This window comes from Amblyraja radiata, chromosome 32, assembly GCF_010909765.2.
Source record: "Amblyraja radiata isolate CabotCenter1 chromosome 32, sAmbRad1.1.pri, whole genome shotgun sequence".
Lineage (NCBI taxonomy): Eukaryota > Metazoa > Chordata > Chondrichthyes > Rajiformes > Rajidae > Amblyraja > Amblyraja radiata.
Genome location: NC_045987.1, coordinates 16541846 through 16568569, shown reverse-complemented (window position 1 = coordinate 16568569; position 26724 = coordinate 16541846). Strand labels below are relative to the sequence as shown.

At 43.9% G+C, this 26724-nt stretch overlaps 1 protein-coding gene across 2 annotated transcripts in view; it reads left to right on the top strand.

The window, feature by feature from the left end:
• LOC116991000 (collagen alpha-1(I) chain-like) overlaps positions 1-26724 on the top strand; it is a 196726-nt gene that overhangs the window by 124702 nt on the left and 45300 nt on the right. For both annotated transcript variants that reach the window (XM_033049254.1, XM_033049253.1), the window contains 14 exons: positions 2726-2770; positions 2935-2988; positions 4594-4638; positions 6741-6794; positions 9658-9702; positions 11007-11060; positions 13788-13895; positions 15536-15589; positions 16478-16531; positions 18884-18928; positions 21169-21222; positions 22735-22779; positions 24520-24573; positions 25962-26015. In XM_033049254.1, the coding sequence (XP_032905145.1) occupies positions 2726-2770; positions 2935-2988; positions 4594-4638; positions 6741-6794; positions 9658-9702; positions 11007-11060; positions 13788-13895; positions 15536-15589; positions 16478-16531; positions 18884-18928; positions 21169-21222; positions 22735-22779; positions 24520-24573; positions 25962-26015 (765 nt within the window). The remainder of the gene's footprint in view (positions 1-2725; positions 2771-2934; positions 2989-4593; positions 4639-6740; positions 6795-9657; positions 9703-11006; positions 11061-13787; positions 13896-15535; positions 15590-16477; positions 16532-18883; positions 18929-21168; positions 21223-22734; positions 22780-24519; positions 24574-25961; positions 26016-26724) is intronic.

Sequence of the window (26724 nt, the reverse complement as noted above, 5' to 3'; positions counted from 1 at the left end):
TTCCTCACCGTGATGGAAGGCAATAAAAGTTCAACCTTCTTCCCTTCTTTGTTCTCCCACGGTCGGGGCACTCGAACCTTCCGTTGTTGGGGCTATCTTGAATCCCGTAGCCGGCGGTCGGGCCTTCCGCATTGGGGCGATCAAGCTCCCACATCGGGGGGGGATCTCAGCCGGGCGATCGGACCCCCGGTCAGGACTAGTCAAACCTTCTGTGACTTGGAGCTTCCCGACATCAGTCTCTACCCGAGACAGCGAGCTCCTCGATGTTGGAATCCGCAGGCCGCGATTGGAGGGTCGATCCCAGGCAAGGATCGCGGGCTCCGATGGTAAGTTCACGACCCCGCGGTGGGACTTAAAATCAGTCTCGAGCAAGGCCTGCAGCTCCACGATGTTAGTCCGCAGAGCGACCGGAGATACGATCCGGAAAACAATCGCATCTCCAGCAAGGTAAGAGATTGGAAGAAAAAGTTTCCCCACCCCCCACATATAACAAACCAGAGAACATTAACACGTACTTTTAAAACACACTAAAAATAACAAATAAGACAAAAAGACAGACTGTTGGCAAGGCTGCCATCGCTGACAGCGCCACCCAGTGGCCAAAGTAGTTGTCCATGATGTGTTCATCGCATAGAACCAAGAAAGTCCCATATTGACCATGCTTAACACAATGCCAAGTTAAACTAATCTCCCTTGCCCTTATCCGTAGCCATCCATTCCCTGTATATCCATGTGCCTACCTAAACGCCTCTTAAAAGCTACTATTGTTTCATCATTCCACCACCACCCCTGGCAGTGCGTTCCAGGCACCCAGCACTCTCTCTGCATAAAACATGCCGCCCTTCTACCTCTGATGCTCTAGAGAAAACAACCCAAGTTTGTCCAACCCCTCCTTGTAGCTCATACCCTCTAGACCTGGCAACATTCTGGTAAATTGATATTCATATTGAAACTAGTTAAATGTGGCATTAAATGAATTTACTTTAAATTTGTTAATATATATGTAACTACTTGTAAAACCCCGTATACATTTAAAATTAAAATTAAATTTTTTGAGGTTTATTGAAGACTAGAGGACATAGCGTTAAGGTGAAAGGAATAAAATTTAAAAGAGATGTGTGGGGCAACTATTTTTACCGAGAGTGGTGGGTATCTGGAATGGGCTGCCTGGGATAGTGGAGGAGACGGATACGATAGTGGTGCTTAAGGGGCATTTAGATAGACCCATGGATATGCAGGGAACGGAGAGGGATGTAGATCACATGCAGGCAAGTGAGATTGGTTTATCTAAGCATCATGTGTAACACAGACATTGTGGATTGAAGGGCCTGTTCCAGTGCTGTACTGTTCAATATTCTGTGTTCTATGTATCTTGCAGCCAATCCTTTCACCCTCTTACGACACTCCACCATCTCCACCTGTCTCCTGCATTCTGCCATCTCATTTCTCGTGTGTCTCTACCCCCACTCTTATTCTTGCACACTGCCCTCAACACCTCTACCACGTCCCATCCCGCCTTCTCCACCGTTCCCTCTCATCCCCACCCATTTTTTTTTTGTTGCATTCCCCTCGGACAATTTCCACCTCCACCTCGCCCTTCTTCATCCTTCTTTGGCAGCACAGAATGCAACAGGAGATCCTTTTTCCTTGTGGCTATCAAACTGTACATTTCCTCCCCCTTCTGTAGTGGGGTAGACTGACCCCCCTCCCCCCTCCCCCCTCCCCAATCTTTGCACATCCCAAATCCTGGACTTTCCCCACATCACTTTCATTTCATGTGTCACAAATCTTGTTGCTTTGTGACTGTTGGCAGACCAGTTTCCCTCCTGGGATGAATAAAATTCTATCTTATTGTATCGTATGCCTCTCGCACTCTACCCTGGCTCCATCCCCATCCCGCCCCACCCCACCTACACCATGTCACACTCCACTTTCCCCATTGCCTTCTTACACTGAATGCCACTGCTTCACCACACTCTCCCACCACTCCTCACCTCCACATCCCTTTGGCAACCTATTCCACAAACTCCACCTCGCCTCTCCTTCCCAGATTCCCTCTCGCTCCCTCCACTGTGCTGCCGTGGTACCTCATCCCCATCTCACCACAGTCCGTTTTCTTCCTGGTGTCTTCACTATGGACGCTTAAGCACCCGTCCCACGTAGGAGACCTAAACAGCAACCTCTGGTGACCTTGCCCGCCACCCAAAAAAAAATCAAGGTCGAGGTGACCTGCAACCTCCCACCATCTCCCACGCATATGTTGAAAACTTTCCTCCACTATGAAGAAAACCGGCTTTGACTAGACCTGCGACTAAACAATTATTGATTTTTAAAACGGCAATCTATTTTTAGTCGAGGCTGTTTTTAATCATGATGAAAAAATAGCAGCAACCTAGATGAAGCCTCGACCACGCGGAAACCACTTTAGACCATTAGGGAGAGTGACCAAAACCTCCGGTGACCTCATGGAAACCTTGGGTGGCAGGCAAGGTCACCAGAGGTTGTTGTTTAGGTCTCCTAAGTGGGGCAGGGGCTTTATAGCCTGAAACATATAAAAACGGTGTAAACCTAGCCAGACCTGCAAAGATTAGTCTGCCTTTACTTAATGATTAATGATTAATAATCTCATGTGTCTCAATCATTCTGTAGATCACAGAATGCTGCTGAACCCAAACAGATTGCACTTTGAGGAACCATTTATTCTATTTCCTTCCATTTTCCACAGGGCGGGATTGGGTTACCAGGGTTACCGGGTCCTCGAGGCACTCAGGTACAGTAACCATCAACTATTAATTTGCTTCCAAAAATATATCAGAATAACTAAACCCTGACATTTTCAGAAATTTCTCACCAGCTGAATTTTAGTACAGAATGCTATGTTTGTTTATTTTTTTAATGGGTTAATTAAATCTATTCAGTATGATTTTGTTACAGGGACCTCATGGTATGGATGGAAGGAAGGGATTTAAAGGAAAGAGAGGTCACCAGGTATTGATTTGCTGATGATAAATAAAGTGCAAAGCGTTTCTTGAGTTTAATCTTAAATGTGGTCATACTTCTGTTTTAAGTGACTGTCCCCACAGTTTGTATAATCCCACGTTTGAGGTACTCCTTCTTCGGGAAACATTTCAACATCCATTCTGTAGTGTCTTCTTATTTCTACAAAATCACATCTCATTCTTCTAATTTTAAAGTACAGAGATTGAATTTTGGTTGCTGTTTGCGCCAGGATAAATCCCTCACCCCACAAATCAGCCTAGTGCACCTCTGTTTGTTGTCTGCAGAGCTACAGAATGGTGACACACAGTCTTTGGGATGACACAAGCCAGAATAGCATATAATCACCTCTAACGTAACACGTATGCTTTATTAATTGTGTTTAGCTCAAGCATAACGTAAGTGAATGATTTGGACTATTTATTAGAGTTCAGTTTTTAGATTGCAAGTTAAAGGGTCCCAAATGCTGGGTACGTCACTGGAAAAAGATTATTCATAAACATTGCTTAATTTTTAATTGATATGTAAACTGGCACTTCTTCGTCTCCAAAATAGCACTGGTGACACAGAGCAAAAAGCAGGAGAAAACATCGATGGGAAGAAAGGAACAAGCAAGCTGGGGAAAGGATAAGGAATCAGTGAGGAGGCAGGGGGAATCTTTGTAAATTCTTCCACAGCAAACTGATCTGATACTGATTACTGATACTGGGTGGATAGAAGTCTGAAATGTGGACCGTTGATCCAAAGACTTGAGTTACAATTGGTAGCTGAAGACTTGAAAATTCAAGACATGTCTGGAGTTAAAAGTAAAATCTAGTCCCAGTAACAATCACCATTGAACTTCCACAGACGACTGTGGAGACCAATTCAATGGATATTTTTAAGGCATAGAATGACAGATTCTTAATTAGTAAGGGTGTCGGGGTTATGGGGAGAAGGCAGGAGACTGGGGTTGAGAGGGAAAGGTAGGTCAGCTGTGATTGAATGGTGGAGTAGACTCGATGGGCCGAATGGCCTAACTTCTCCTAGAATTTATGAACTGTTGTAGAAGCCCAGGCACAAGAGGTAGCAGTCTCCAGAGTATGAAGCAACAATCTGCTGGGGGATCTCAGCATCTGTGGGGTGGAGGGCAGAAGGAATTCCTGTTCTCGGGCGTGGATCCGAAATATCTACAATTCCATCTGTCCCACAGATGCTGCTCGATCCGCTGGGTTCCTCCAACAGACTGTTATAAAAACCCAATGAATTCAGTAATGTCATGAGGGAAGGAAATCTGCTGTTGTCTACAATAAAAAGCTCCGCTCAAAGAAAATCTGCTCTTGTCTGTACATCACTCCTGACCCCCTGATGTGGTTGACTTTGATTGGACTTTTCAGATCAGCGATATTGGGAATGTACGATAAATATCAGCATAGTTCACAACATAAACATCCTATGATCAAATAGTGATGAAACAAAGGAACAGGGAGTATGAGGTTTCCCGATGTCTAGATGCCCAGATGCCAATTTCCTGGGATTCCGGGTATAATTTCTTGCTTTGCTCTGCCCATTGTTGCATATGAGACCTCACCTAAACATTTTCTGTTCGCTCCCCAGGGCCGGCCTGGATTAGACGGACTTCCTGGTCCAAGGGGAATGGCTGTAAGTAAAACTGCCCAACAAAAAAATCTATTATTCTGCATGAACAAAGTGTATCTACTTTTATAAAGGCACTGGACACAATAAATAGGTGCTGGTGAAGGTGTGTTTCTGTGCAGGAAGAGGTCTATTACCATGCTGTAACTCTCTAATTGACGTTTTTTGGCTCCTATTTGCCTTCCTAATTTCTTTCTGGAGTTGTTTCCAACTCCCTTTCATTCCTCAAGGGTTTCATTTGATCCCAGTTTTTATATCTGCCATGTGCCTCCTTTTTTGAGACAAATGGGATTCCTTGGAAATAGAGTTAGTAAGAATGCAGGTCCAGGGAGCTGCGATAAGAGTGAAAGACAAGGATGACATGATTAAGAGACCTTGGATGACAAGAGATATTAAATGATTAATCAAGATAAACGATACGATAGAACTTTATTTATCAATTTCCCTCCTGGGATAAATAAAGATCTATTGTATCATATGCTCGCGATTTAGTTTCACCAGGTCCTCCGTTACACGATCGAAATCTGTCTTCTCCCAATACAAGACCTTTACTTGAGGACCATCCCCATCCCTTTCCATAACTACCTTGAAGCAACCAAATCCTAAAGTGTTCGTCACCAGCTCCAATCCTGTTCCATTCCCTCAGATAAGGTCAAGTATAGCCTCAGGTCATGAACGTCAGGATGGAATAAAAAATGGGGTGATGTGGATGGGATAAATTGAGGTACAAATTTGTTTTGGGCTTTTTGCAAAATGGCCTAATTGGTATCAATCGTCTGTTATACTGATGTATTGTTATACGTCGGATCTCCCCATCCTGTCCTGATCCCACTGTTCTTTAGTATCATTCATTTCATCCCCACTGGATATCACTGACATATCAGGCATGGTGGTGCAGTGGTAGAGTTTCTGCCTTACAGCACCAGAGACCTGAGTTTGATCCTGACTGCAGGTGCTGTCTGTGCAGAGTTTGCACGTTCTACCCGTGACCGCTTGGGTTTTCTCCGGGAGCTTAGGTTTCCTCCCACACTCCAAACATGTACAGGTTTGTAGGTTAATTGGCTTTGGTAAAAGATTATAAATTGTCCTTGATGTGTAGGTCAGTACTAGTGTATGGAACTATCGGTGGGCCGGACTGAAGGGCTTGTTTCTGCACTCTCTTTCTAAACTAAACTGATCACGAACTGGATGTTTTCCACTGCGGCTGCATTTTGAGGGTACGACAAGTTCTGATTAACATTAGAGCACCAAAATAGTAAAGGGCCTGTCCCACCAGCATGCGATTGCATGCGACTAGCGCGACCAAATTGGTGGCTTGAGGCGTACGGCCTCGCAGGGCCGGTCCCACTTCCAACCGCGGAGCCGTCTGGAGTTGTGCGGGGCCGGTCCCGACATCATACTCACCAATCAGCTGGGCAGGAGGCGGGCCGACTGAATTTGGACGCTGCACGGCGTCGGGCGGTTACGTCATCACGCAACGGCACACTGGGCGGTGACGTCATTGCGCAACACCAAGCGCTAGGCGTGCGCCATCAAGACGCTGCGTACGGCGTCGAGCCGCTGCGTACGGCCTCAATGCGGCTGTGGGCCGACAGGCCGTTGCAGTGCGGAATTTTTGCACAATGTCAGTTTTTCGGAGCCCCGTGTGATGTCGGGACCAGCCCCGCACAACTCCATACGGCTCCGCCGATCGAAGTGGGACCGTCACCGCGAGGCTGTACGGCTCAAGCGACCATGTTGGGTCACGCTAGACGCATGCAGTCGTATGCTGGTTGGACCGGCCCTTAAGAAGCAACATAATTTCAGCACCCCCTAAAACTTATTTTAATATTTCCGGTTCATCATTGACTTACATGTGACAATCAACTACATTTTGCATTTTTTCTTACAGTCGGATTCATGCCTGGGTTTTTTACTGCTCTGGATACATTCTCTTTTCATGGGTCTTGCTTCATTCTTTATCCAAAATTGTGGTTTTTATGGCTTTCAACTTTGGCTGCATGATCGAGAATTTGAAAATTAACCATCATAAAAATCATTAAAAATCTATTTTGAAGTTGTAAGAGGGTTTGAGATATGTGATTGTAATTAATGAATGTATTCTCTAGGGTGAAGATGGGCCACTCGGGCCAAGAGGGAAGCCCGGGCAAGAAGGACCAAGGGTAAAGCTACAAAATGACCTCCAGAGTGTGAAACCATTTCTGTGTCTGAAGAGATTGCAATTGCTGGATGTAAATTTAGTTTTAGAGATACAGAGATACAGCACGGAAACAGGGCCTTCGACCCACCGAGTCTGCACCGACCAGCGATCCCCGCACATTAACTCTATCCGACACCCACTAGGGACAATTTACACATACACCAACAGTGTGGGAGGAAACTGAAGAACTCGGAGAAAACCCACGCGGTCACATAGGAACTTGTAGGAACTCAGTACAGACAGCACCCGCAGTTGGGACCGAACCCGGAACTCCGGCGCTGCAAGTGCTGTAAGGCAGCAACTCGACCGCTGAGCCACCATGCCGCCCTGACAAATATATTTGTTAACATATTTTTTTAAAAGCAAGAGGTTGAATCATAGATTCCCGGAGTGTGGAAACAGGCCCTTCGGCCCATCGAGTCCATGCCAAACATCAACCGCCCATTTACACTGACACTGACATTTCCCACCAATGGCCCTCAGGCTCTCCCACTCACCAACATACCTGGGGCAAAATGCAACTGTCTTTGGAATGTGGGAGGAAACTGGAGTATCTGAGGGAACCCCACATGGTCACAGACGGAACATGCAGATTCCACACCTGAGGTCAGGGTTAAGCCCAAGACACTGGCAGTGTGAGGCCACCGTTCTACTCACCATCAGCTATCACTCATTATTTATTATGAAAATACATTATTAATCTAGCACCTCCTCGACCTTGGACCTGTCCTGCCAGGGAGGAATGTGCAGAGGAATCTTGAGGTCCAAGTACATAACTTCCTGAAAGTGGCAACACAAGTAGATGGAGTGGTAAAGAGTTGCCTTCATTGAGTACGAGTTAAGAAGTCATGTTGCAAGCTTATAAAACGTTGGTGAGGATGCATTTGGACTATTGCATGCAGTTCTGGTCTTCCCGTTATAGGAAAGATGTTAAGGCTTTTGGAGACTCACTACAAGGAGAGTTTGGACTAACTTGGATTGTTTTTCCAGGAGCATCAAAGGCTGAGGACGGACTTGATAATAATTTATAAAATGGTGAAAGGCACAGACAGGGTAGATAATCAGAGATTTTCTTCCAGGAGTAGAAATGTCAAATACCAGAGGCGTAGGTTTAAGGTCAGAGGGGGAAATTTTAAAGGAGATTTGCAAGGCAAGTGGTTTACACAGAGAGTAACGAGTGCCAGGAACATGCTGCCAAGGGGTGGTGGTGGAAGCAGATATGATAGTGACGTATAAAAGGTATTTTAATATGCACCTGAACAGGCAGAGAATAGAGATTTATGAATCAGGAGGATGGGATGTTTGAATTAGCATTATAGTCAGTCAGACACGATGGGCTGAAAGGCCTTTTCCTGTCCTACACTGACTGAAGAAGGATCTCGACCCGAAACGTCACCCATTCCTTCAATCCAGAGATGCTGCCTGTCCCACTGAGTTACTCCAGCATTTTGTGTCTATCTACACTGTTCCATCTTCTATATTCACAGGATAAGGAGAGCAAGCACATAGCAATGCCACCACCTACAGATTCCCCTCAATGATAGATACCCTCCCAACTTGGAATTATATCACTATTCCTTCGTTAAATCTTAGAACTCCATCGCCAACAGCACTGTGGGGATTTCTTTAGCAGTTCAAGAAGACTGCTCACCACCACGTTCGCAAGGACTATAGGAGGCAATAAAGTAGGTCATAGCAGCAATGCTCAAATCTTGGCTGCTGAATTTTGAAAATTTGTAATATTAGCTTGCCTCTGCTATCTTACTTTTCTCACTGGATCCCCAGACCTGTTGCAGTTCCTGAGTTCGGAACAGCATCATGTTTCAGCCTCAAGCAATTTACTTACAAATTCAAAATATCACTTTAATACTGAGCTCTTCCAGTGAGAGGTGAGAGCGGGACAAATCCAGGCCAAGGATAGGTGGATACAGGTGAGGGAGGGTTCATTGGCAGACAGGTGGACAGAGGCCAGAGATGAAAAGGAGACAAAAGAGAGATAAGAAGAGAGGCGTGAATTGTGAGCCCAGAAGAAGGGATGTATTGGAAAAAGAATTAGAATAACGTTTATTGTCATTTGAACCTAAGTTCAAACGAAATTACGTTTCTGCAGTCATACAAACAAGAAAAAAAGGAAGTAAGTAAAAAAAAAACAAGACTCACAATTAACACAATTTACATAAACATCCATCACAGTGAATCTCCAAACACCTCCTCATTGTGATGGAAGGCAAAGTCTTGTCTCTCCCCTGTTCTTTTATTCTTCTCCTGATGTTAAAGCCCCCGGCGGGCGATGGTAAGTCCCGCGGCCGTTAAGGTGGAAGGCGATGGGTTGAAGGAGAAAGGAAGGCAGGATGGTGGAAGAAATGGATGCACATCCAAGTAAGGCAGGGAAGGGAGGAGGGGGGGGGGGGGGTTGCTGGTTGGTTAGCTATCCAAAATTGGAGCATTCAATGGAGAACAAGCAACATATACACAGGTTACAGTGGGAGGATTGGCATGGCATGGGTGAATTGCTGTTCTGTGACCATCAACCCTTGAGCAATAACTGCAATGAACTATAAAGAGCTAGCTGCAAGGTGGCTGCTGGCCAATAGAAGACCAGTGGCTCCAGAATGAGTTGGAAATGGACTGTTTTGAAAATGAATAACATAATTTATAACTGGGTTAAAAGTGGGGTTAAGTTGACCCCTTGCCCCGCAAAGCCTCTTAGTCGCTAACTGACAGCATCAAAGCTTTTAAACATCAGCGTCATTAATTATAAGGAACTGGCAAGTTTAGAGTTCTTGCGATCAGCTGTGCCTGACCAGGATTTCTGTTGTTTTCAGGGATTGCCTGGAGTTCGGGGGATCCGAGGTCCAGCGGGTGATCCTGTAAGAGACCCACATTTTATTACATATTCCATGTTTAACTATGATTGCGATCCACAATTACTGGATGTCTTCACCTGGTTCCCACATAGTAAATCTTTCAGAATGTGGAGGTGTACAAAAGGTTCCAACTTCATCTATATTCCTCTAAAAATAACATGCTCATATTATTAACAATCAGCCTCCCCAAAGTTGGCGACAGGCTTATATCCTCGTGACCCCATCATCTTTGGCTAAAATCGAAACTATTTCTGACAGTGCAAGAACATAACAAGTTATTTTATTACTGAAGCAAGAGCGGTAATGGGCCCTTGCTCAATGTCTTCAGTAGTTAAAGAGCTCTCTGACTGACAGCTGAAAAAGAAGCCTAGGGCTTGGAAAACAGACAAACAAAAATATTACAGAGACAAAAATCAATAACCGCCCCACCCCCCCAAGTTATGTAATTTGGAGCATATTTGGAGGCTGTAGTGTTTAATAGCCTGATGGTTGTTGGGAAGAAGCTGCTCCTGAACCTGGACGTTATAATTTTCAGGCTCCTATGCCACCTTCCCGATGGCAGGAGATGAGAGTGTGATCAGGGTGTAGTTGATGAAGCTGTTGTCTTTTGAGGCAGCGAGTCACTAGAATCATCCAGCATTGGAATAGGCTCTTGGCTCAACCTGTCTCTGCCAACCAAAGATGCCCCATCCAAGCTAGTCCCATTTGCTTGCCTTTTTCTTGTATTCCACTGAACCTTTCCTATCCTTGACCCTGTCCGAATGTCTTCTAAATGTTGTTGTAGCTGCCTCAACCACTTCCTCTGGCAGCTCATTTCATAAATCTGTGAAAAGTTGCTCCTCAAGTTCCTATTAAATCTTTCCCCTCGTACCTTAAAGTGTCACAGACAAGGCCAGCAGGAAGTTTCCCAAATGTCTTTCACCTCAGTTCTGGCTTACAGAATGTAAAAACCCAAAGAAGGAAAAAGTAATGTAGGAGAAATAGTTTAGCGGATTAAAAGTGACTGAGTCTACCAGTTAGTAATATGGGAGTATTATTGCACAAAAGCTTCACGAGAGCATTATTGCACAAAAAATATTGGAAGTGCTGCCTGACCAGCCTGTCACAGGTGAAGGCATAAACCCTTTGAATATTGTTTCAGGTCATTCAGAGAAATGGCCACCTCGCTGAATCAAGTATAATGTTTTAGTGTTTCATGAAAGGGGGAAATCACTTGTCCCATCTGAAAATAAAACGTTGACAAGAATGTGTTGCTTGAATGGGATTTGTTCCTGATTACGAATGACTGGTTTGTACCACTTTGACAGGGTACAAGAGCTGCCGATGGAGAACAGGGAGACCATGGGGAGAAAGGAGACTGTGTAAGTATTACCGGTTTAATCCCTCACCTGAGAAACTGCACACACTGTGTTATTTGGACTCAAACAGGTGATTAACATTTTTATTTCAAATGGCTAACATTGTATCAAAAATTACCTGGCACCATACTACGGCTGCTGTGGGAGATATAATAAATAATGTTGATGCAGTGGGGATTTTATTTCATTCATTCATTTATTAGGTTTGGACATTGTTAGCAGAGGGATCATTCATTAATGGGATAGAAACAAGTGTGGGACTTGGTGGAGTTCCAGTAGGGTGCAGAAGCTAATGCAAGTCATACTGCACAGAACTTGGTCCTCTGGCCCAGCAGGTCCGCACCAACCATCATCCACCCATGTAAATTCATCCCATTTTATTCTCACCCTGTTCCCATTGATTCCGCCGCTCAGCCACACACTGTAGGTATGTTGCAAAGCCTACCTGAAGCGTCTTTGAAAATCTGCCGTTGCGGGTGTGCGCGATTTTGGCGCCGTTTAGAGGGGGCGGGTTTAAAACGCGATTTTCTCTAGGCTGTTCAAATTGAAAATGTTCAGCCTAGTTAATTATTAACGAAAAATCGCTGGAAGACCCCGTCGCAAAAGCTATTATTAGGTTTAAAGGCCTTGAATAATAGTTATAGTAGTTTAAAAATCAATCTTTAAACCCGCGACTGCCAGCAACCGCAGGGTCTCATAAAGCAAACAACTGAAGTTAGGTTGTATATTTTTACATTAAAAAGGGCTTCTAAAGATCCCTTTATACAAAGTTTAATATTGCGAGTAGCTCAATTTGGGCCCATTATTACCCGCAGTATTTTTCTGGGCATTTGGGGCACAAATCTACCGCAATGTGAACGTTCTAAACCAGCGCGTTCCACAGGGACCCACTGGAAAGCTGATTTAAAATGGACTTTAATTTACAGCAATTGAACACTAAATTCCTTCCATTTGGTCTATAAATTAATGTAAATGAGATATAAAAATCATGTTTTATTGTGAATTATTTGTGAATATTATTTGGACATTTAGGCTGTTTAAAAATGTTAATCATTTATTAAGAAATGGATAGATGTTTAGATCTAGTAATTGAAGTCTGAAATTAGCTACAATTAGGTAACTAACTAATTATATGCTTTAATTTCAGGTCATCCAAGTAAGATTATTTTATATTTGTTTCAGAATGCTTCAATCTATGATAACTGAAAATTTCATTCAGTTCTCTTAATTTTTAAGAAAGTTATGGGCTTTTGACTTCACGATCACAACTTTTCTGTTATGTCCATAGAAAATCAATAGGGAACAAGATGCTCATTTCCGAGTATGAAAATGGCCATAACTTTTTAAATACTTGAGATATGAAAGTGAATTAGGTGTCAAATTAAACTTATTTTTATGCTTTATCTGATGGGATAAATTACAGACTTGATTTTTAAAATCTCAAAATTTTGTAACATTGCTACACACTGGGGCAATTTACAGTGGCCAAATAACCTACCAGCCCCACCACGCATTTGGAGTGTGGGAGGAAACCGGAGCACCTGGGGAAGCCCATAGGGAGAGCCTGCAGCATCAACACAAACAACACTGGTGGTAGGGATTGTACTTGGATTGCTGGAGCTATGAGGCAGAATTGTCCAGGAGTGCAGCCATTGTAGTGCATCCCTGAGACAATATGGTCTGAGTTCACCGACAGAGCTTCAAAAGGAGCATTGCATAGGGGATGTAAATGACAAGGACGTTTGGATCATTGATGTCCAGAGGGATCTTGGGGTGCAAGTCCATAGCTTCCAGAAAGTGGCAACACAAGTGGATAATGTGGTAAAGAAGATGTACCTTCATCGGTCAGGGCGTGGAGTATAAAAGTTGGGAAGTTATATTGCAGCTGTACAAAGCTATAATTGGCACAACATGCTGGAGTAACTCAGTGGATCAAGCAGCATCTCTGGAGAACGTGGATGGGTGATGTGTTGGGTCGGGATCCTTCCATACATGGATTATTGTGTGCAATTCCAGTCGCCTCATTGCAGGATGTCACCGCTTTGGCAAGGGTGCAGAAGAAGTTCACCAAGATGTCAGCTGGACCGGAGAGTATTAGCTGCAGGGAGAGTGTGGGGAAACTTGGACTGTTCCCTCCGGAGTATCGGAGGCTGAAGTGCAACCTGATAGAAGTTTATAAAACTACGAGAGAAATAGCAAAGATGGACAAAGATAATTCCAAGGCTGGAAATGTCAAATGCATAGATTTAAAGTACGAGGGGGAATGTTTAAAGAACTTGCGTGAGGCAAGATTACGTCATGTGTTGGCAAGTGTCCAGAGGGCAGTGACAGGGAGGTGGTGGAAGCAGATACAACAGTAATTTTTAAGAGGTGGTTGGATGGTCACAGGAACAGGCCAGGAATTGAGGGAGATGGGTCATTGGCAGGCAAATGGTTTCAGTTTAGATTGGCATTATGGTCATGCAGACGTGGCGGGCTGAAGGGCCGCTTCCTATGCTATACGATGGTCTATATTCCACTGGGAGAGGTCAGGTCATATTTACAGAGTGCCACAACCTCAGCCAGAAATGGCCAGCATTGCATTTCGCTCAGAAAAATCATATTCGAAAACATGGCATGAAATAAAAAAGCACTCCGAACCTCAGCCCAATATTCAATGTGTTTGTTGAAGAGGAGAAACACAGTGAATTTATCGAATTAATGGGCAATGTGCCTCTTGCATTTTTTTAGGGTGTTCCTGGACCGATCAGAAAAAGAGGACTTCCAGGACCAAGGGGGACAGCAGGGATCCCTGGAATATCCGGACACAGAGGTCGGCTTGGAGCAGCGGGACCTGAAGTGAGTATGTCTCGAATTAAAACGCATTTGTTTTAGACTAATTTGCAGACTTGATCATCCAGATGACATTTATTTATATATTTTAAATATTTTAAAGGATATTATTACTTGTGATCTAATATTATTACTCTATTGAACTCAGGGTTACCAAAACTTGCTACTTTGGTTCATTACATCCTCAAAGCTATGGAATTGCTTATATCATCAAATATTCCTTTGTTCCTTGTTTAACTCGCATATACAATCCAAATTTCTTGGGTTGCATATTTTGTTAATGTTTCTTTTAAGTGTTTTAACGTGTTTTGCCATTTTCTTTCAAACTTTAAATAGTTTCAATATTTTAGGAGTTTTTAACCTCTCTCTCAAGTCTATTTTTTTGTTATCTGCTTCATTTATATAATGTGCAGGAAAAGTGTTCCCGATGTTGGGGGAGTCCAGAGCCAGGGGTCACAGTTTAAGAATAAGGAGTAGGTCATTTAGGACTGAGATGAGGAAAGACTTTTTCACCCAGAAAGATGTGAATCCATGGAATTCTCTGCCACAGAAGGCAGTGGAGGCCAATTCACTGGATGTATACTAGTGAGAGTTAGATTTAGCTCTTAGGGTTAACGGAATGGGGCGAAAGGGAAAATGGGGTGAAAGCAGGAATGGGGTACTGATTTTGGATGATCAGTCATGATCAGATTGAATGGCGATGCTGGCTCAAAGGGCCGAATGTCCTACTCTTGCACTTATTTTCGATGTTTCTATGTGCTGCTAAATGTCATAGACTATTGAGAAATCCTCATGTTTTATATTCTGTCAGGTAGGGTATGGAGCATCTGTAAGAAGTTCCATGAGTTTGAGGACTTACTGAATCAAAGTAGCAAATTTTGGTAACCCTGAGTTCAATACAATGATAATGTCAGGATCATCAATAAATAATACCCTTTAAAACATTTAAAATATATAAATAAAAGTTATCTAGATTATTAAGTCTGCAAAATAGTATGACACAGGAACTGGCCTATGATATCAAATTAAACTAATCCCATCTGCCTATACATGATCTATATCCCACCATCCCCATGTTCACATGTATGTCAAAAAGCCTATTTAATGGTGCTTTTATATGTGCTTCCAACACTTTCCTTGGCAATGCATCTCAGGTACCCACCACTCTCTGTGTAATAAAAAAAATTGTCCCACACATCTCCTTTAATTTTTCTCCCTCCCACCTTAAACCCATGCCATCTAATATCTGACATTTCTACCCTGGGGAGAAAAGGTTCTGACTATATATCCTATCTGTGGCTCACAATTTGATATACTTCTATCAGGTCTCCCCTCAGCCTCCGATGCTCCAGAGGAAACAATCCAAGTTTGTCCAACCTCTCACTGTAGCTAATACTCTCTCCAATCCAGCCGATATCTTGGTGAACCTCTTGTGCATTTTTTACAAAGTCTCCATATCCTTCCCTTAATGGGGCAACCAGAACTACACACAATTTTCCAAATGTGGCCAAACTGAAGTTTTATACAGCTACTGTATACTATCTTATACTCAATACCTGCAGATAGTCAACACCTTCCCCCGTTGCAGAGGAAAACTCAACTTCCATCTTCCCTTTGATAGTCACCACTTGTTTGCTTTCTTTCAGGGTGACGATGGAGTCATGGGGCTTCAGGGACCACAGGGACTGACGGGATCCAAGGTTAGTTTTGGAGAGCTCCAAAACTGAAATTTGATCACAATGATTATGTTTCAGTAGAATATAAATCTAACTATCAACTGAAAGATAATTATTGTAAATGATTATGAACAGGAAGTGATCTGTGATTTCACTGAAGGCTTTGGCCTTCAGAGTGCTTTCAGCCTCAGTGTTCGCTGGATAACGTAATCGGAATGGATTCCTGTGTGGTCTCTCCCTCCTATTCTGAAGAGGTGACCAGCAAGCATGCTGTCCCACCGGAGTTTAGACGAATAATAGACTGGGTTTGTTTTCCTTGGAACAGAGGAGACTGGGGGGAAGTTTAACATTATAAGGGCTTATTTCCCTCAGGCACATCTAAATTCATAGGGCATTAAAATAACTGGTGGGTGGAGGGATAAGATGGAGGGTCTGGGGGGGGGGGGGGGGGGGGGGGGGGAGGGTAGATAAAACATTTTTACTCTGATGAAATTCGGAGGCTGGAACCTGCTCCCTGACAAGATAGAGTTCTCCACCCATTACATTCAGACAGTACTTGGATGCGCACTTGAATAGCCCTGACCTGCAAGGCTACGGGCCCAGTGCTGGGAGATGGGGTTAGGCTGGAGAACACTTATTTGAGCACCTGACATTTTTCCTGCATGGTAAATTCTTCATGATACTCCACTGTAAGTTAGGTCGCATCTTCCCACCGAGCTTCACCTTGAGCTCTCTCACAACTCATGGAGACAGATTGCCAACTCGCCAATAGACAAGCTGCATGATGATGCATTTGAATGAACATGTCCGTAAGATTTCTGACGAGTATTGTGATGCAAGAGATTGTCAATTACACTTAAACATTTTGTCTTCATTATTTGCTTTGTTTCCCCTTGTTTTACAATGTGGCAGGGTAACAGGGGAGCCGATGGACACAAGGGAATCCGTGGAACCAGAGGACACAAGGTTAGTATTTGTTGGGAAACTGCAACTGCAAGGGAGGTTCTGGAAGGGACAGGAACCACCTCAGTTAACGTGTGGAAAAGACATGCTTATTTATGCTCATTTGCTCAGCATTAATTTCTGACTTTCCATTCTACTTTGTTGCACCCCTGCATCTTTTTTCAATCTGCATTTTCCCTGTAGCACTATATTCTGTGCTCATTGCTAAGGATAAAGTCCCGATCCTCCAATCTACCTTGATGCAGCCCTGACATTTTTTTTAAATCTGCATTTTAATAGACAGTAGACAATAGCTGTAGGAGTAAGCCATTCGACTCTTCGAGCCAGTACCGCCATTCAATGCGATCATGGCTGATCATCCACAATCAGTACCCCATTCCTGCCTTCTCCCCATATCCCTTGACTCTGCTAACTCTCTCTTGAAAGCATCCAGAGAACCGGCCTCCACCGCCCTCTGAGGCAGAGAATTCCACAGGCTCACAACTCTCGGTGTGAAAAAGTATTTCCTCATCTCTGTTCTAAATGGCTTACCCCTTATTCTTAAACTGTGGTCCCTGGTTCTGGACTTCCCAACATCGGGAACATGTTTCCTGCCTCTAGCATGTTCAAACCCTTAATAATCTTATATGTTTCAATAAGATTCCCTCTCATCCTTCTAAATTTTCTCCATGGCACTATATTCTGTACTGTTTAATTTGCTCTTTTATTCTACTTGTTGAACTTGTGTATGGTATGATTTGCCCTGGATTGTACACAAAAACATTGTTTTTCACTGTATCTGGTTACACATCTGGTCACTGTATCTGGCCACTGTATCTGGTTAGGGCGGTACGATGGCGCAGCGGTAGAGTTGCTGCCTTACATGAATAAGCACCAGAGACCCGGGTTCAATCCCGGCGACGGGTGCTGTCTGTACGGAGTTTGTACATTCTCCCCGTGACCGTGTGGATTTTCTCCAAGATCTCCGGTATCCTCTCACATTCCAAGGGCCTACAGGTTTGTAGGTTAATTGGCTTGGTATAAGTAGTGCGTGTAGGATGGTGCAAGTGCAGGGATCACTGGTCGGTGCAGACCCAGTGGGCCGAAGGGCCTGTTTCCATGCTGTATCTGTAAACTAAAAGCATGACAATAATTCAATCAAATTAGTTTGAATTATTTGGAGCAAATGTAATAAGCTTTTAGCAACTGCTAGAAGCCTTACCAGCTTGCCCAGAGGATGTGAAGCCAGACACTCAGTTGACCGAGACCTAGATGCAACAGGGTTAGCCAGACATTAGCTATGTGTGGGCTTTGTGGACTCTCTGCACCTGACCCGGGTAAGTGTGAACAGGCAAAGGGCACGGGCAGTGGGTCCAGGCAGTAGGCCCCATCTAGTCCACTTTGGCCCAATGACTCTCGAAGGAAGCCAATGTATTGGAATGAATGGAAGATAATGGATGGTGTTACAGTGGCTTGGCAGTACCTTTAGAAAGGAGACGAGAAGGAATTTATTCAGTCAGAGGGTGGTGAATCTGTGAAATTCATCGCCACAGGGAGGCCGTCAGCGGATATTCTTAAGGCAGAGATTGACAGATTTTTGTTTAGTAAGGGTGTCAGGGGTTATGGGGCAAAGGCAGGAGAATGGGGTTGAGTGGGAAAGATAGATCAGCCATGGTTGAATGGCGGAGTAGATTTGATGGGTTTGATGGGGCCGAATGGCCTTATTCTGCTCCTGGAACTTATGAACTTATGACAGTCTCTGTAGCGTCAACATTGACCTGATTTAATGTGGTTTAATGGCTGCATCTTCATGTCACATTTGTGTGAGAGATAGGAAAAACAAGTCAACCTTGAGAGGGACTCACAAGCCCGATGGTTCAGAGTTCTGACAGTCTTGTAGGCCAAAGGAATTGGAAGCTTGGTTAGTGATGAACCCACTCCCCCCTGCTCCACATACTGAAGACCTACACGATACTTTGCTTTACTGAGTTGTTCCCATTGGATTAATTAATGTACATATCACAGATTTTCTACATTTCTCATTCATTACAATTACAATAAAAATCCAGGACAAAATGTAATCCTTTGTTTAAGAAAATGATTTGTTTGCTAAAGAGCAGCAGCATAAAATGCTGGATTCAGTGAGGCATACTTTCCCGTTGTCAAATAATTCCATTCGTAAAAATAATCTTTATTGCACTGCCACCTTCTTCCTTCACTCGGTAACCTTGGTTACCTGCATCCCCTGGTATTTTGACAGGAGTAACACAATTGAGAATATGGTGCTAAGTGAATCAGTTTTACCATGTGCACCAGTCAGCAAAAACCCTTTTGATCAATTGTGTAAAATGTCCTCTTGCATTTTGTTTTGAACAGGGACATGTTGGTCAGCGTGGTTTGGTGGGATTACCTGGATCAGCAGTAAGTGTATTTGCGGGGATTGACTTGTTTGATTGTGTGTGGGACATGTACAGTGTATCCAGAGCAGGGCTCATGTTGCACAACCTGAGACCTAGTTGCGGCTTTCCTGGGCGGCAGCAGCAGTGAGATCTGGACTTCAACTTAAACAAAGTGGGTCACAAAAATACGAGAGACGAGCACAATCCAGCCAACTATGTCAAGTTTGGCGGTAGACAAAACATTTAAAAAAAAAAAAATTTTAATTATTTTTATTAGAAGCAATTGTACAAGAATAAAACATTCGGCATATAAAATTATACCATTATTGTACAGCTTCAATTTTAATCTTTTAACCTGAAAATAAGGGAAAAGGAAAGAGAAATAACAAGAAAGAGAAAAAGTGAAAGGTGAAAAGATAGGACCCCTAGCCTGCCAAAGTAGTGTGGCCAGAGTAGTGTGGCCAAAGTAGTGTGGCCAGAGTAGTGTGGCCAGAGTAGTGCCTGCCAGAGTAGTGTCGCCAGAGTAGTGTGGCCAAAGTAGTGTGGCCAGAGTAGTGTGGCCAAAGTAGTGTGGCCAGAGTAGTGTGGCCAGAGTAGTGTGGCCAAAGTAGTGCCTGCCAGAGTAGTGTGGCCAGAGTAGTGTGGCCAGAGTAGTGTGGCCAGAGTAGTGTGGCCAGAGTAGTGTGGCCAGAGTAGTGTGGCCAGAGTAGTGCCTGCCAGAGTAGTGTGGCCAAAGTAGTGTGGCCAGAGTAGTGTGGCCAAAGTAGTGCCTGCCAGAGTAGTGTGGCCAGAGTAGTGTGGCCAGAGTAGTGTGGCCAGAGTAGTGTGGCCAGAGTAGTGTGGCCAGAGTAGTGTGGCCAGAGTAGTGTGGCCAGAGTAGTGTGGCCAGAGTAGTGTGGCCAGAGTAGTGTGGCCAGAGTAGTGTGGCCAGAGTAGTGTGGCCAAAGTAGTGTGGCCAGAGTAGTGTGGCCAGAGTAGTGTGGCCAAAGAGTGAATAAAGATGTAAGAGAGGAAAAGGGAAAAAAAGAAAGAAAAAAAAGAAAAAAGTGGAGATATACCAAGGGTCTCGGCCTGAAACGTTGCCTATTTCCTTCGCTCCATAGATGCTGCTGCACCCGCTGAGTTTCTCCAGCATTTTTGTCTACCTTCGATTTTCCAGCATCTGCAGTTCCTTCTTAAACATTTAAAGTTTGGCCATTAACCCAGTGATTTATTCCTATCTTTCATAGTTCCCCTGAAACATATTCCCCCCCCCCCCCCTCACCATTTACATTACTCCTGCTGCATCCTGACAGGAACACTTGGAGCAAACATGGCACATGCACACGAGGTACATACTCTCCATACTCTTGTCTGTTCATGTGCCTGACTAAATCCCTTTTAAACATTCAAGCTCTCGTATCAGCTTCCACCACCTATCCCAGCAGCATGTTTCAGGCACCCACCACTCTCTGTGTCAACAACTTACCATGAACCTTCTTTAAGATTTTCCCCTCTCACCTTAAAGCCAACTTTCCTTCAACACCCCCCATCAGTCTGAAGAAGGGTTTCGGCCCGAAACGTCGCCTATTTCCTTCGCTCCATAGATGCTGCTGCACCCGCTGAGTTTCCCCAGCAATTTTGTGTACCTTTCCTTCAACAGACCCTCTTGGTTCCCTCTTTTCGATGCCGTTTGTTCCCATGCAGCCACTGCATCTTGATCTCCTCTCCAATCCTTAAGTAAAACACAAATTGCTGGAGTAACTCAGCAGGTCAGGCGACGTTTTGGGTCCATAACCCTGGCTCCAGACGGCTGGCACGGTTCAATGACAAGGTACAGATTACCAATGCAGGATGCTGAAAATAATTACCTAATAAGATTTTCTTGCAACCTGTGGAGAGAAAATATGGTAGCCAATCGGACTCTATTTTTGAGTTAGGTTATTTATATCTTTTTTACTACCTCGATAAAACACTCCACTGACTTGCATCCGAGACCAGTAACTGCAGTTTTCACCATTTGCAAATGAGCCGTGGGGTATTGTGAAACCGTTTGGGTTTTACTTTAAGCAATTCTCTGGGTTTGTGCATTTTATAACACACAGGGGTTCATTGTTGCTTCAACTTGTTTTTCAACCCAAATGTGTTTCATTTTATACTTTATTGGGGCTCTCATATTACATTAATGGCTTTTAAGTTATTTTCCAGCTGTTCTTATAAGTTTGTCTCGAATGTTATTGTTTTGCAGACAGTTTGATTCAAAATGTGTTTCAATCTCCACAGGGATTAAAAGGCCAGCAAGGAATACAGGGTGCTGAAGGAAAGTCTGGTACACAGGTTCCCATTCTGTACTTTTAATACAGATTACAACCATTTCATGTCCTATGTAAACTGTTTGCTTTCATGTCTATCACAGGAGAACAAAGATTTTTGTTTAATTTTTTTAGTTTAGAGATTCAGCGCAGAAACAAGCCCTTCAGCCTAACGAGTCCCGCACCGACCAGCGATCCCCGCACATTAACACTATCCTACACACTAGGGACAATTTGCACTTATTCCAAGCCAATTAACCTACAAACCTACTTGTCTTTGGAGTGTGGGAGGAAACCGAAGACCTCGGAGAAAACTCACGCGGAGAACGTATTAACTCCGTACAGACAGCACCCATAGTCGGGATCAAACCCGGGTCTCTGGCGTTGCAAGCGTTGTGAGGCAGCAACTCCACTGCTGCGCAACCATGCCTTGTGTTAAGGAGCCTTGGGGAGTTCTTAGTCCACTTCCTACAGGGCTTACAAGATCCAACTTGCATAACATGGATTTTTAATCAAAGTAAGGGTGCATCATATGTAATCTTTTTTTGCTGATAGATGAGCGTTAGATGATGATACCCCGTCTATTGCATTAAATAATTATTGGAAGGAGCTGTGTCAGGAGTCAGTGGGCTCTTGTGTTGCTCCCAGCCTATGTCCTTCCCTCGCTGGGACTAATGCAGCATCACAATTCTGCACCCACGCAGCTCCCAGCACACTGCCAGAGGTACCACTAGATCACTGTTACACTATGGCATGGTTAGTGTTTGAGGCAGCGAGGGCAGTCGGCGGGATGTTGGGGCATCCTCATCTCTGGCTTATGGCCAATCCTTTCTTTTGGTATTTCCTATATATTATGCATAGTTGATCTCACGTTGGAGCGGATGAACATTTCATCTACACAGTGTATAATTATGACCCTGCTCATGTTATAGTGACCAGAAACATTATAGAATCATTACATCACAGGAGAAGGCCAAATGCTTCTTTGGTTATGCCATCTCTTCATGCAGCACACCCATTCATTCCATTTTTTTGTAGACCTGTAAGGTTTTGAAATCTTTCTGAAAGGTATTTTTAAAACAATGTTCAAGTTGATGTTCTTCAATCTTTGAGCTCTTGCCAGCAAGGTCAAAAGCCCCGTTCACATTGTGATTACGAACTGAACTGATCATCTTGAAAAATGAAAAACAATATATCTGAACCTGCTCCTCCTGTTCAAAATCCATTGAGATTCACATTGATTTATTTTTCACATTGCTGAATTTTAATGTTGGTATAACCTGTTCACTGCCAAAAAAGTTTTTGTATACTTGTATATTCTGACCTGTGTAAACCTGGGGTGGGGGTGTGGTTGGGTGAGGGGGGGGGGGGGTGGCACTTAATCAGTTCTCGGTATTTGAGTCTTCGGCTCGTACTTAAGATGACCTCTTAATGTCAGGGAAAAGGTTGTTGCGTGGTGGTGGGAGACTCATAACTACAGCATCGCATCAAAGCAAATGAATATAAATGTTCCCTTCTTGTATTGTTTTTCTCACAGGGAGAGTCTGGCACTCCAGGTGAACCAGGGAGTCGAGGGCCTCGGGTGAGTGTTTTATTCATGCAACCATTTTGGGCACCATATCGGAGGAAGGATGGGCTGGCTCTGGAGAGGGTCCAGATGAGGTTTACAAGAATGATCCTAGGAATTAGTAGGTTAACCCATGATGAGCATTTGATGGCACTTGGGCCTGTCCTCACCGAAGCTTAAAAGAATGAAAGGGGACCTCATTGAAATAGTGAAAGGCTTGGATAGAGTGGATGTGGGGAGGATGTTTCCACTAGAGGGAGAGTCTAGGATGACAGGTCATAGCCTCAGAATTAAAGGACGTTGTTTTAGGAAGGAGATGGGGAGAAAGTTCTTTAGTCAGATGGTGGTGAATTCTTTGCCACAGAAGGCTGTGGAGGCCAAGACAGTATATATTTTTAAGGCAAAGATAGATAGATTGTTGATGTGTACAGGTGTCCGAGGTTTTGGGGAGAAGGCAGGAGAATGGGGTTAGGAGGGAGAGAGAGTTCAGCCATGATTGAATGGTGGAGTAGACTTGATGGGCCAAACGGCCTAATTCTACTCCTATTCCTGATGACCAATCATTCCAATTGTGAAATTCCCAAGGTTAAGAATGTCTGCACCATTTTCCCTCCCTGGTATCGCAGCCTACTGCAATTCTGGTCAGATGGGTGGGCTACCTGATGCCAAACGCCAGACAATGCTCTTGAGACAGAGTGAGAGGAGTCAATTCAAGTCGTCAACCTTTAGTTTTCGTTTAGCTTTGCGTTTAAAGATGCAACGCGGAAACAGGCCCTTCAGCCCACCGAGTCCGCACCGACCAGCGATCCCCGCACATTAACGCTATCCTACACACACTAGGGACAATTTACAATGATACCAAGCCAATTAATCTACAAACCTGTATGCCTTTGGAGTGTGGGAGGAAACCGAAGATCTCGGAGAAAACCCACGCAGTCACGGGGAGAACGTACAAACTCCACACAGACAGCACCTGTAGTCGGGATCGAACGTGAGTCTCATGTACTGCAAGCCATGTAAGGCAGCAACTCTACCACTATGTCACCATGCTGCCCTGGCAGTTGCATCCCACCAGTCTATGGATTCACACAGCAACATAATTTCAAATCCCATCACTGCTGTGAGGATCTTGAAATTGATTCTGCTTATTATCAAAGAAAACCCACAGAGAATAAGCAACCAGATATGTGCTTGAGCAGGGGAATGAATAGTCACAAAGGTGAAGTTATTTCTGCCTACAAATTTAATCACATATCACCCGCGGGCTTTTTCCAGATTTGTGCAATTTGAAGGTCTGATTTTTCTGAAGTAGAATCCAATTATAAACCACTTCCGAGTCATTTCACATCACACTGAAAGTTAACCAGGCACTTCCAGACGTGAGCTAACCTAATGGTGAGCTTGCCTTGGTTAGTTTGCTGTAAATATTCGGCGTGTGTGCATCCATGAAGCTAGTTGTGTCCCAAGGTGATGAATGTTGTGTCCCAAGGTTCAGCACTGAGAGATGCTGCCTAACTAGGGGCCATTGTGTGATCAGTTGGTCTTGGATTTCCCACCATTGTTGAACCCTTTTGAGGAAGGTCACGGCCAAAATATGGGTTTGCATCCACCCATTGTAATGTTCTGCTGTTAACACAACAGGATTTCTAAACTTAAAGAACGATTACTGAGCTTTTAAATGCATGTTTTGTTTTTCATTAATTGCAAGCGATATAATAAGTATTTCACCTCATTCAAATGTCTTTGTATTTTCAGGGTTTTGGAGGAATGAGAGGTGATCAAGGAGCAGATGGAGCGACAGGACTGTCTGTAAGGAAATCTACCACACACTATGAAGAAATTGCTTAGAACTTGTTATTTAACCGTGCGTTATTGTCCTCCATTTGACCAAAGCGTCACTAATCCACCACATTCAGCACTTTGTTGATGATATGAAGAATTGCAGATGCTAGAATCTTGAGAAAAACACAAAGTGCTGGAGTAACTCAAGGGGTCAGGCAGCATCTGTGGAGGGAATGGACAGGCAACACTGTGGGTTGGGGGGACTTTGATGATGTGGGACTGGCAGATTCTGGATCATTGCATGCAGTTCCTCGTAATACTCCAATACACTATTAATTTGCTTTTTTTTAAATGAAAAACACCGTAGTAGAATAAATTTTCCTATGAACCAGGTGAGTTTGAAGGAATTGCAGGAATCAGGCCTCTGTGAATTTAAAGGGAGTATGGAAAACAGGTCCTGGACAAGTTTAAATGGAGCACAGGAAACACCATCCAGTGAGACAGGTAGTGACCCATCAAGGTTTCCAAATAATTTGTCAGCAGATTATCCGAATTTTACTGACGATTGAGTGACAAAGTAGTTTAAAATGTTGAGCTTATAAACTGAGTGCCAATCACACTAGTGCTGGCAGATGGTGTTCAGGTGATACTGTACCTCTGGGATTCCTCATTCGGAGCGGCTCCTTTTAACAATAATTCGGTTACCTCTCCCAAAGGCACTCATTGTGGAGCGATCAGTCATTGTGGGTAACTCATTGTGAATCAGTCATGGTCTAGTTGAAAAATGAAGCTGAAGTTACTTTGCTTCACAGGAACAGGTCCTTTGTCCCACCACGCCCATGCCAACTGTTCTGCCCATCTGCACTGGTTCCACTTGCCTCTATTGTGCCATTTTCCTTCCATGCACTTCAAGTGTATGTCTAACTATCTCTTAAATGCAGCAATTCTATCTGATTCCATGCCCGAAATATTCATTTTATACTGGAAATAGCCCAAAACGTCACCTATCCGTGTTCTCCAGAATTGCTGCCTGATCTGCTGAGTTACTCCAGCACTTTGTGTTTTTTTTTGTAAACCAGCATCTGCAGTTCCAAGTATCTCGATTTTGTAGGTCCATTGTCTTCCTCAGATTCCCCACTGTGCCATATTTTTATTGATCGTTACTTTATCAATGATCTGCCCTCAGTGCCTGCTCAAGACTGCCAATAAAAATATCTGACAAGACCGTCAATTGTGTGGTTTGGAGGACTTTAGTTATAGGGAGAAAATGGATAGGCTGTGCTTGCCCTCCCTGTATTGAGCTAGAGATACTTATTCTCCATTATAACTTCTCCCATCACGTTATAGTATTGCACATGGCAAGCTCTCAGTGACTGCAGTGGTGTTTATGGAAGTATTTTTCATGCTGTTTACAGGGCTCTGCAGGATGTCCCAGTGCTGACGGAATACCTGGCTGGACAGGAGAACGAGTAAGGAAACAAAGTGTTGCACACACATTTCATCAGACCACGAGGAATGCAGAGATAAGAATACTGGGACTATTTTGCTTTGAGCCCGAATAAGAAACAAGAGCCCCTCGAGCCTGCCCCAAAATGCAAGTTAATCAAGGTCGACCATCCACCTCAGCACCATTTTCCAGCACAGTTCCCACTTCCCTTGATCCCTCATATCCATTGATATCTGTATTGAATGCGATCAATGATGGGACCGCCACAGAACTCCAGGTTGAGAATCCCAAAGATTGACCACATTTTGAGCGAGGAGGTTTCAGCCGCGCCTGATCTACCGCTTATTATCAGGTTATGAGTAGCCCTGCTCCAGGAATTCGTATACAGGCGGAAACTTCCTCTCTGCACCTATCCTGCCATGATCATCGGGTATTTTATCTGTCTTATTTCACCATTCATTCTTCTAAACTGTAGTGAGTAGAAAGCGTAGTCTAAATCTATCCCCAATGCAGAATGGCCATGTGAAAGAGGTGTTCAAAGTCATGAATGTTTGTGGGAAATTACTAGCCATGCTCTGTGAAGAGAAGTGGTTGGATCTCCCAGAGAGCCAGCACACATGTGGTGAGATGAAATGCCTCCCATGTGACCCTTTGTCACCTGCTCGTGTTCTTTGGGCAATAGTAATAGAGTTGGGGAAATGCACTGATCAGATGTGGAATGTTTCAAGACC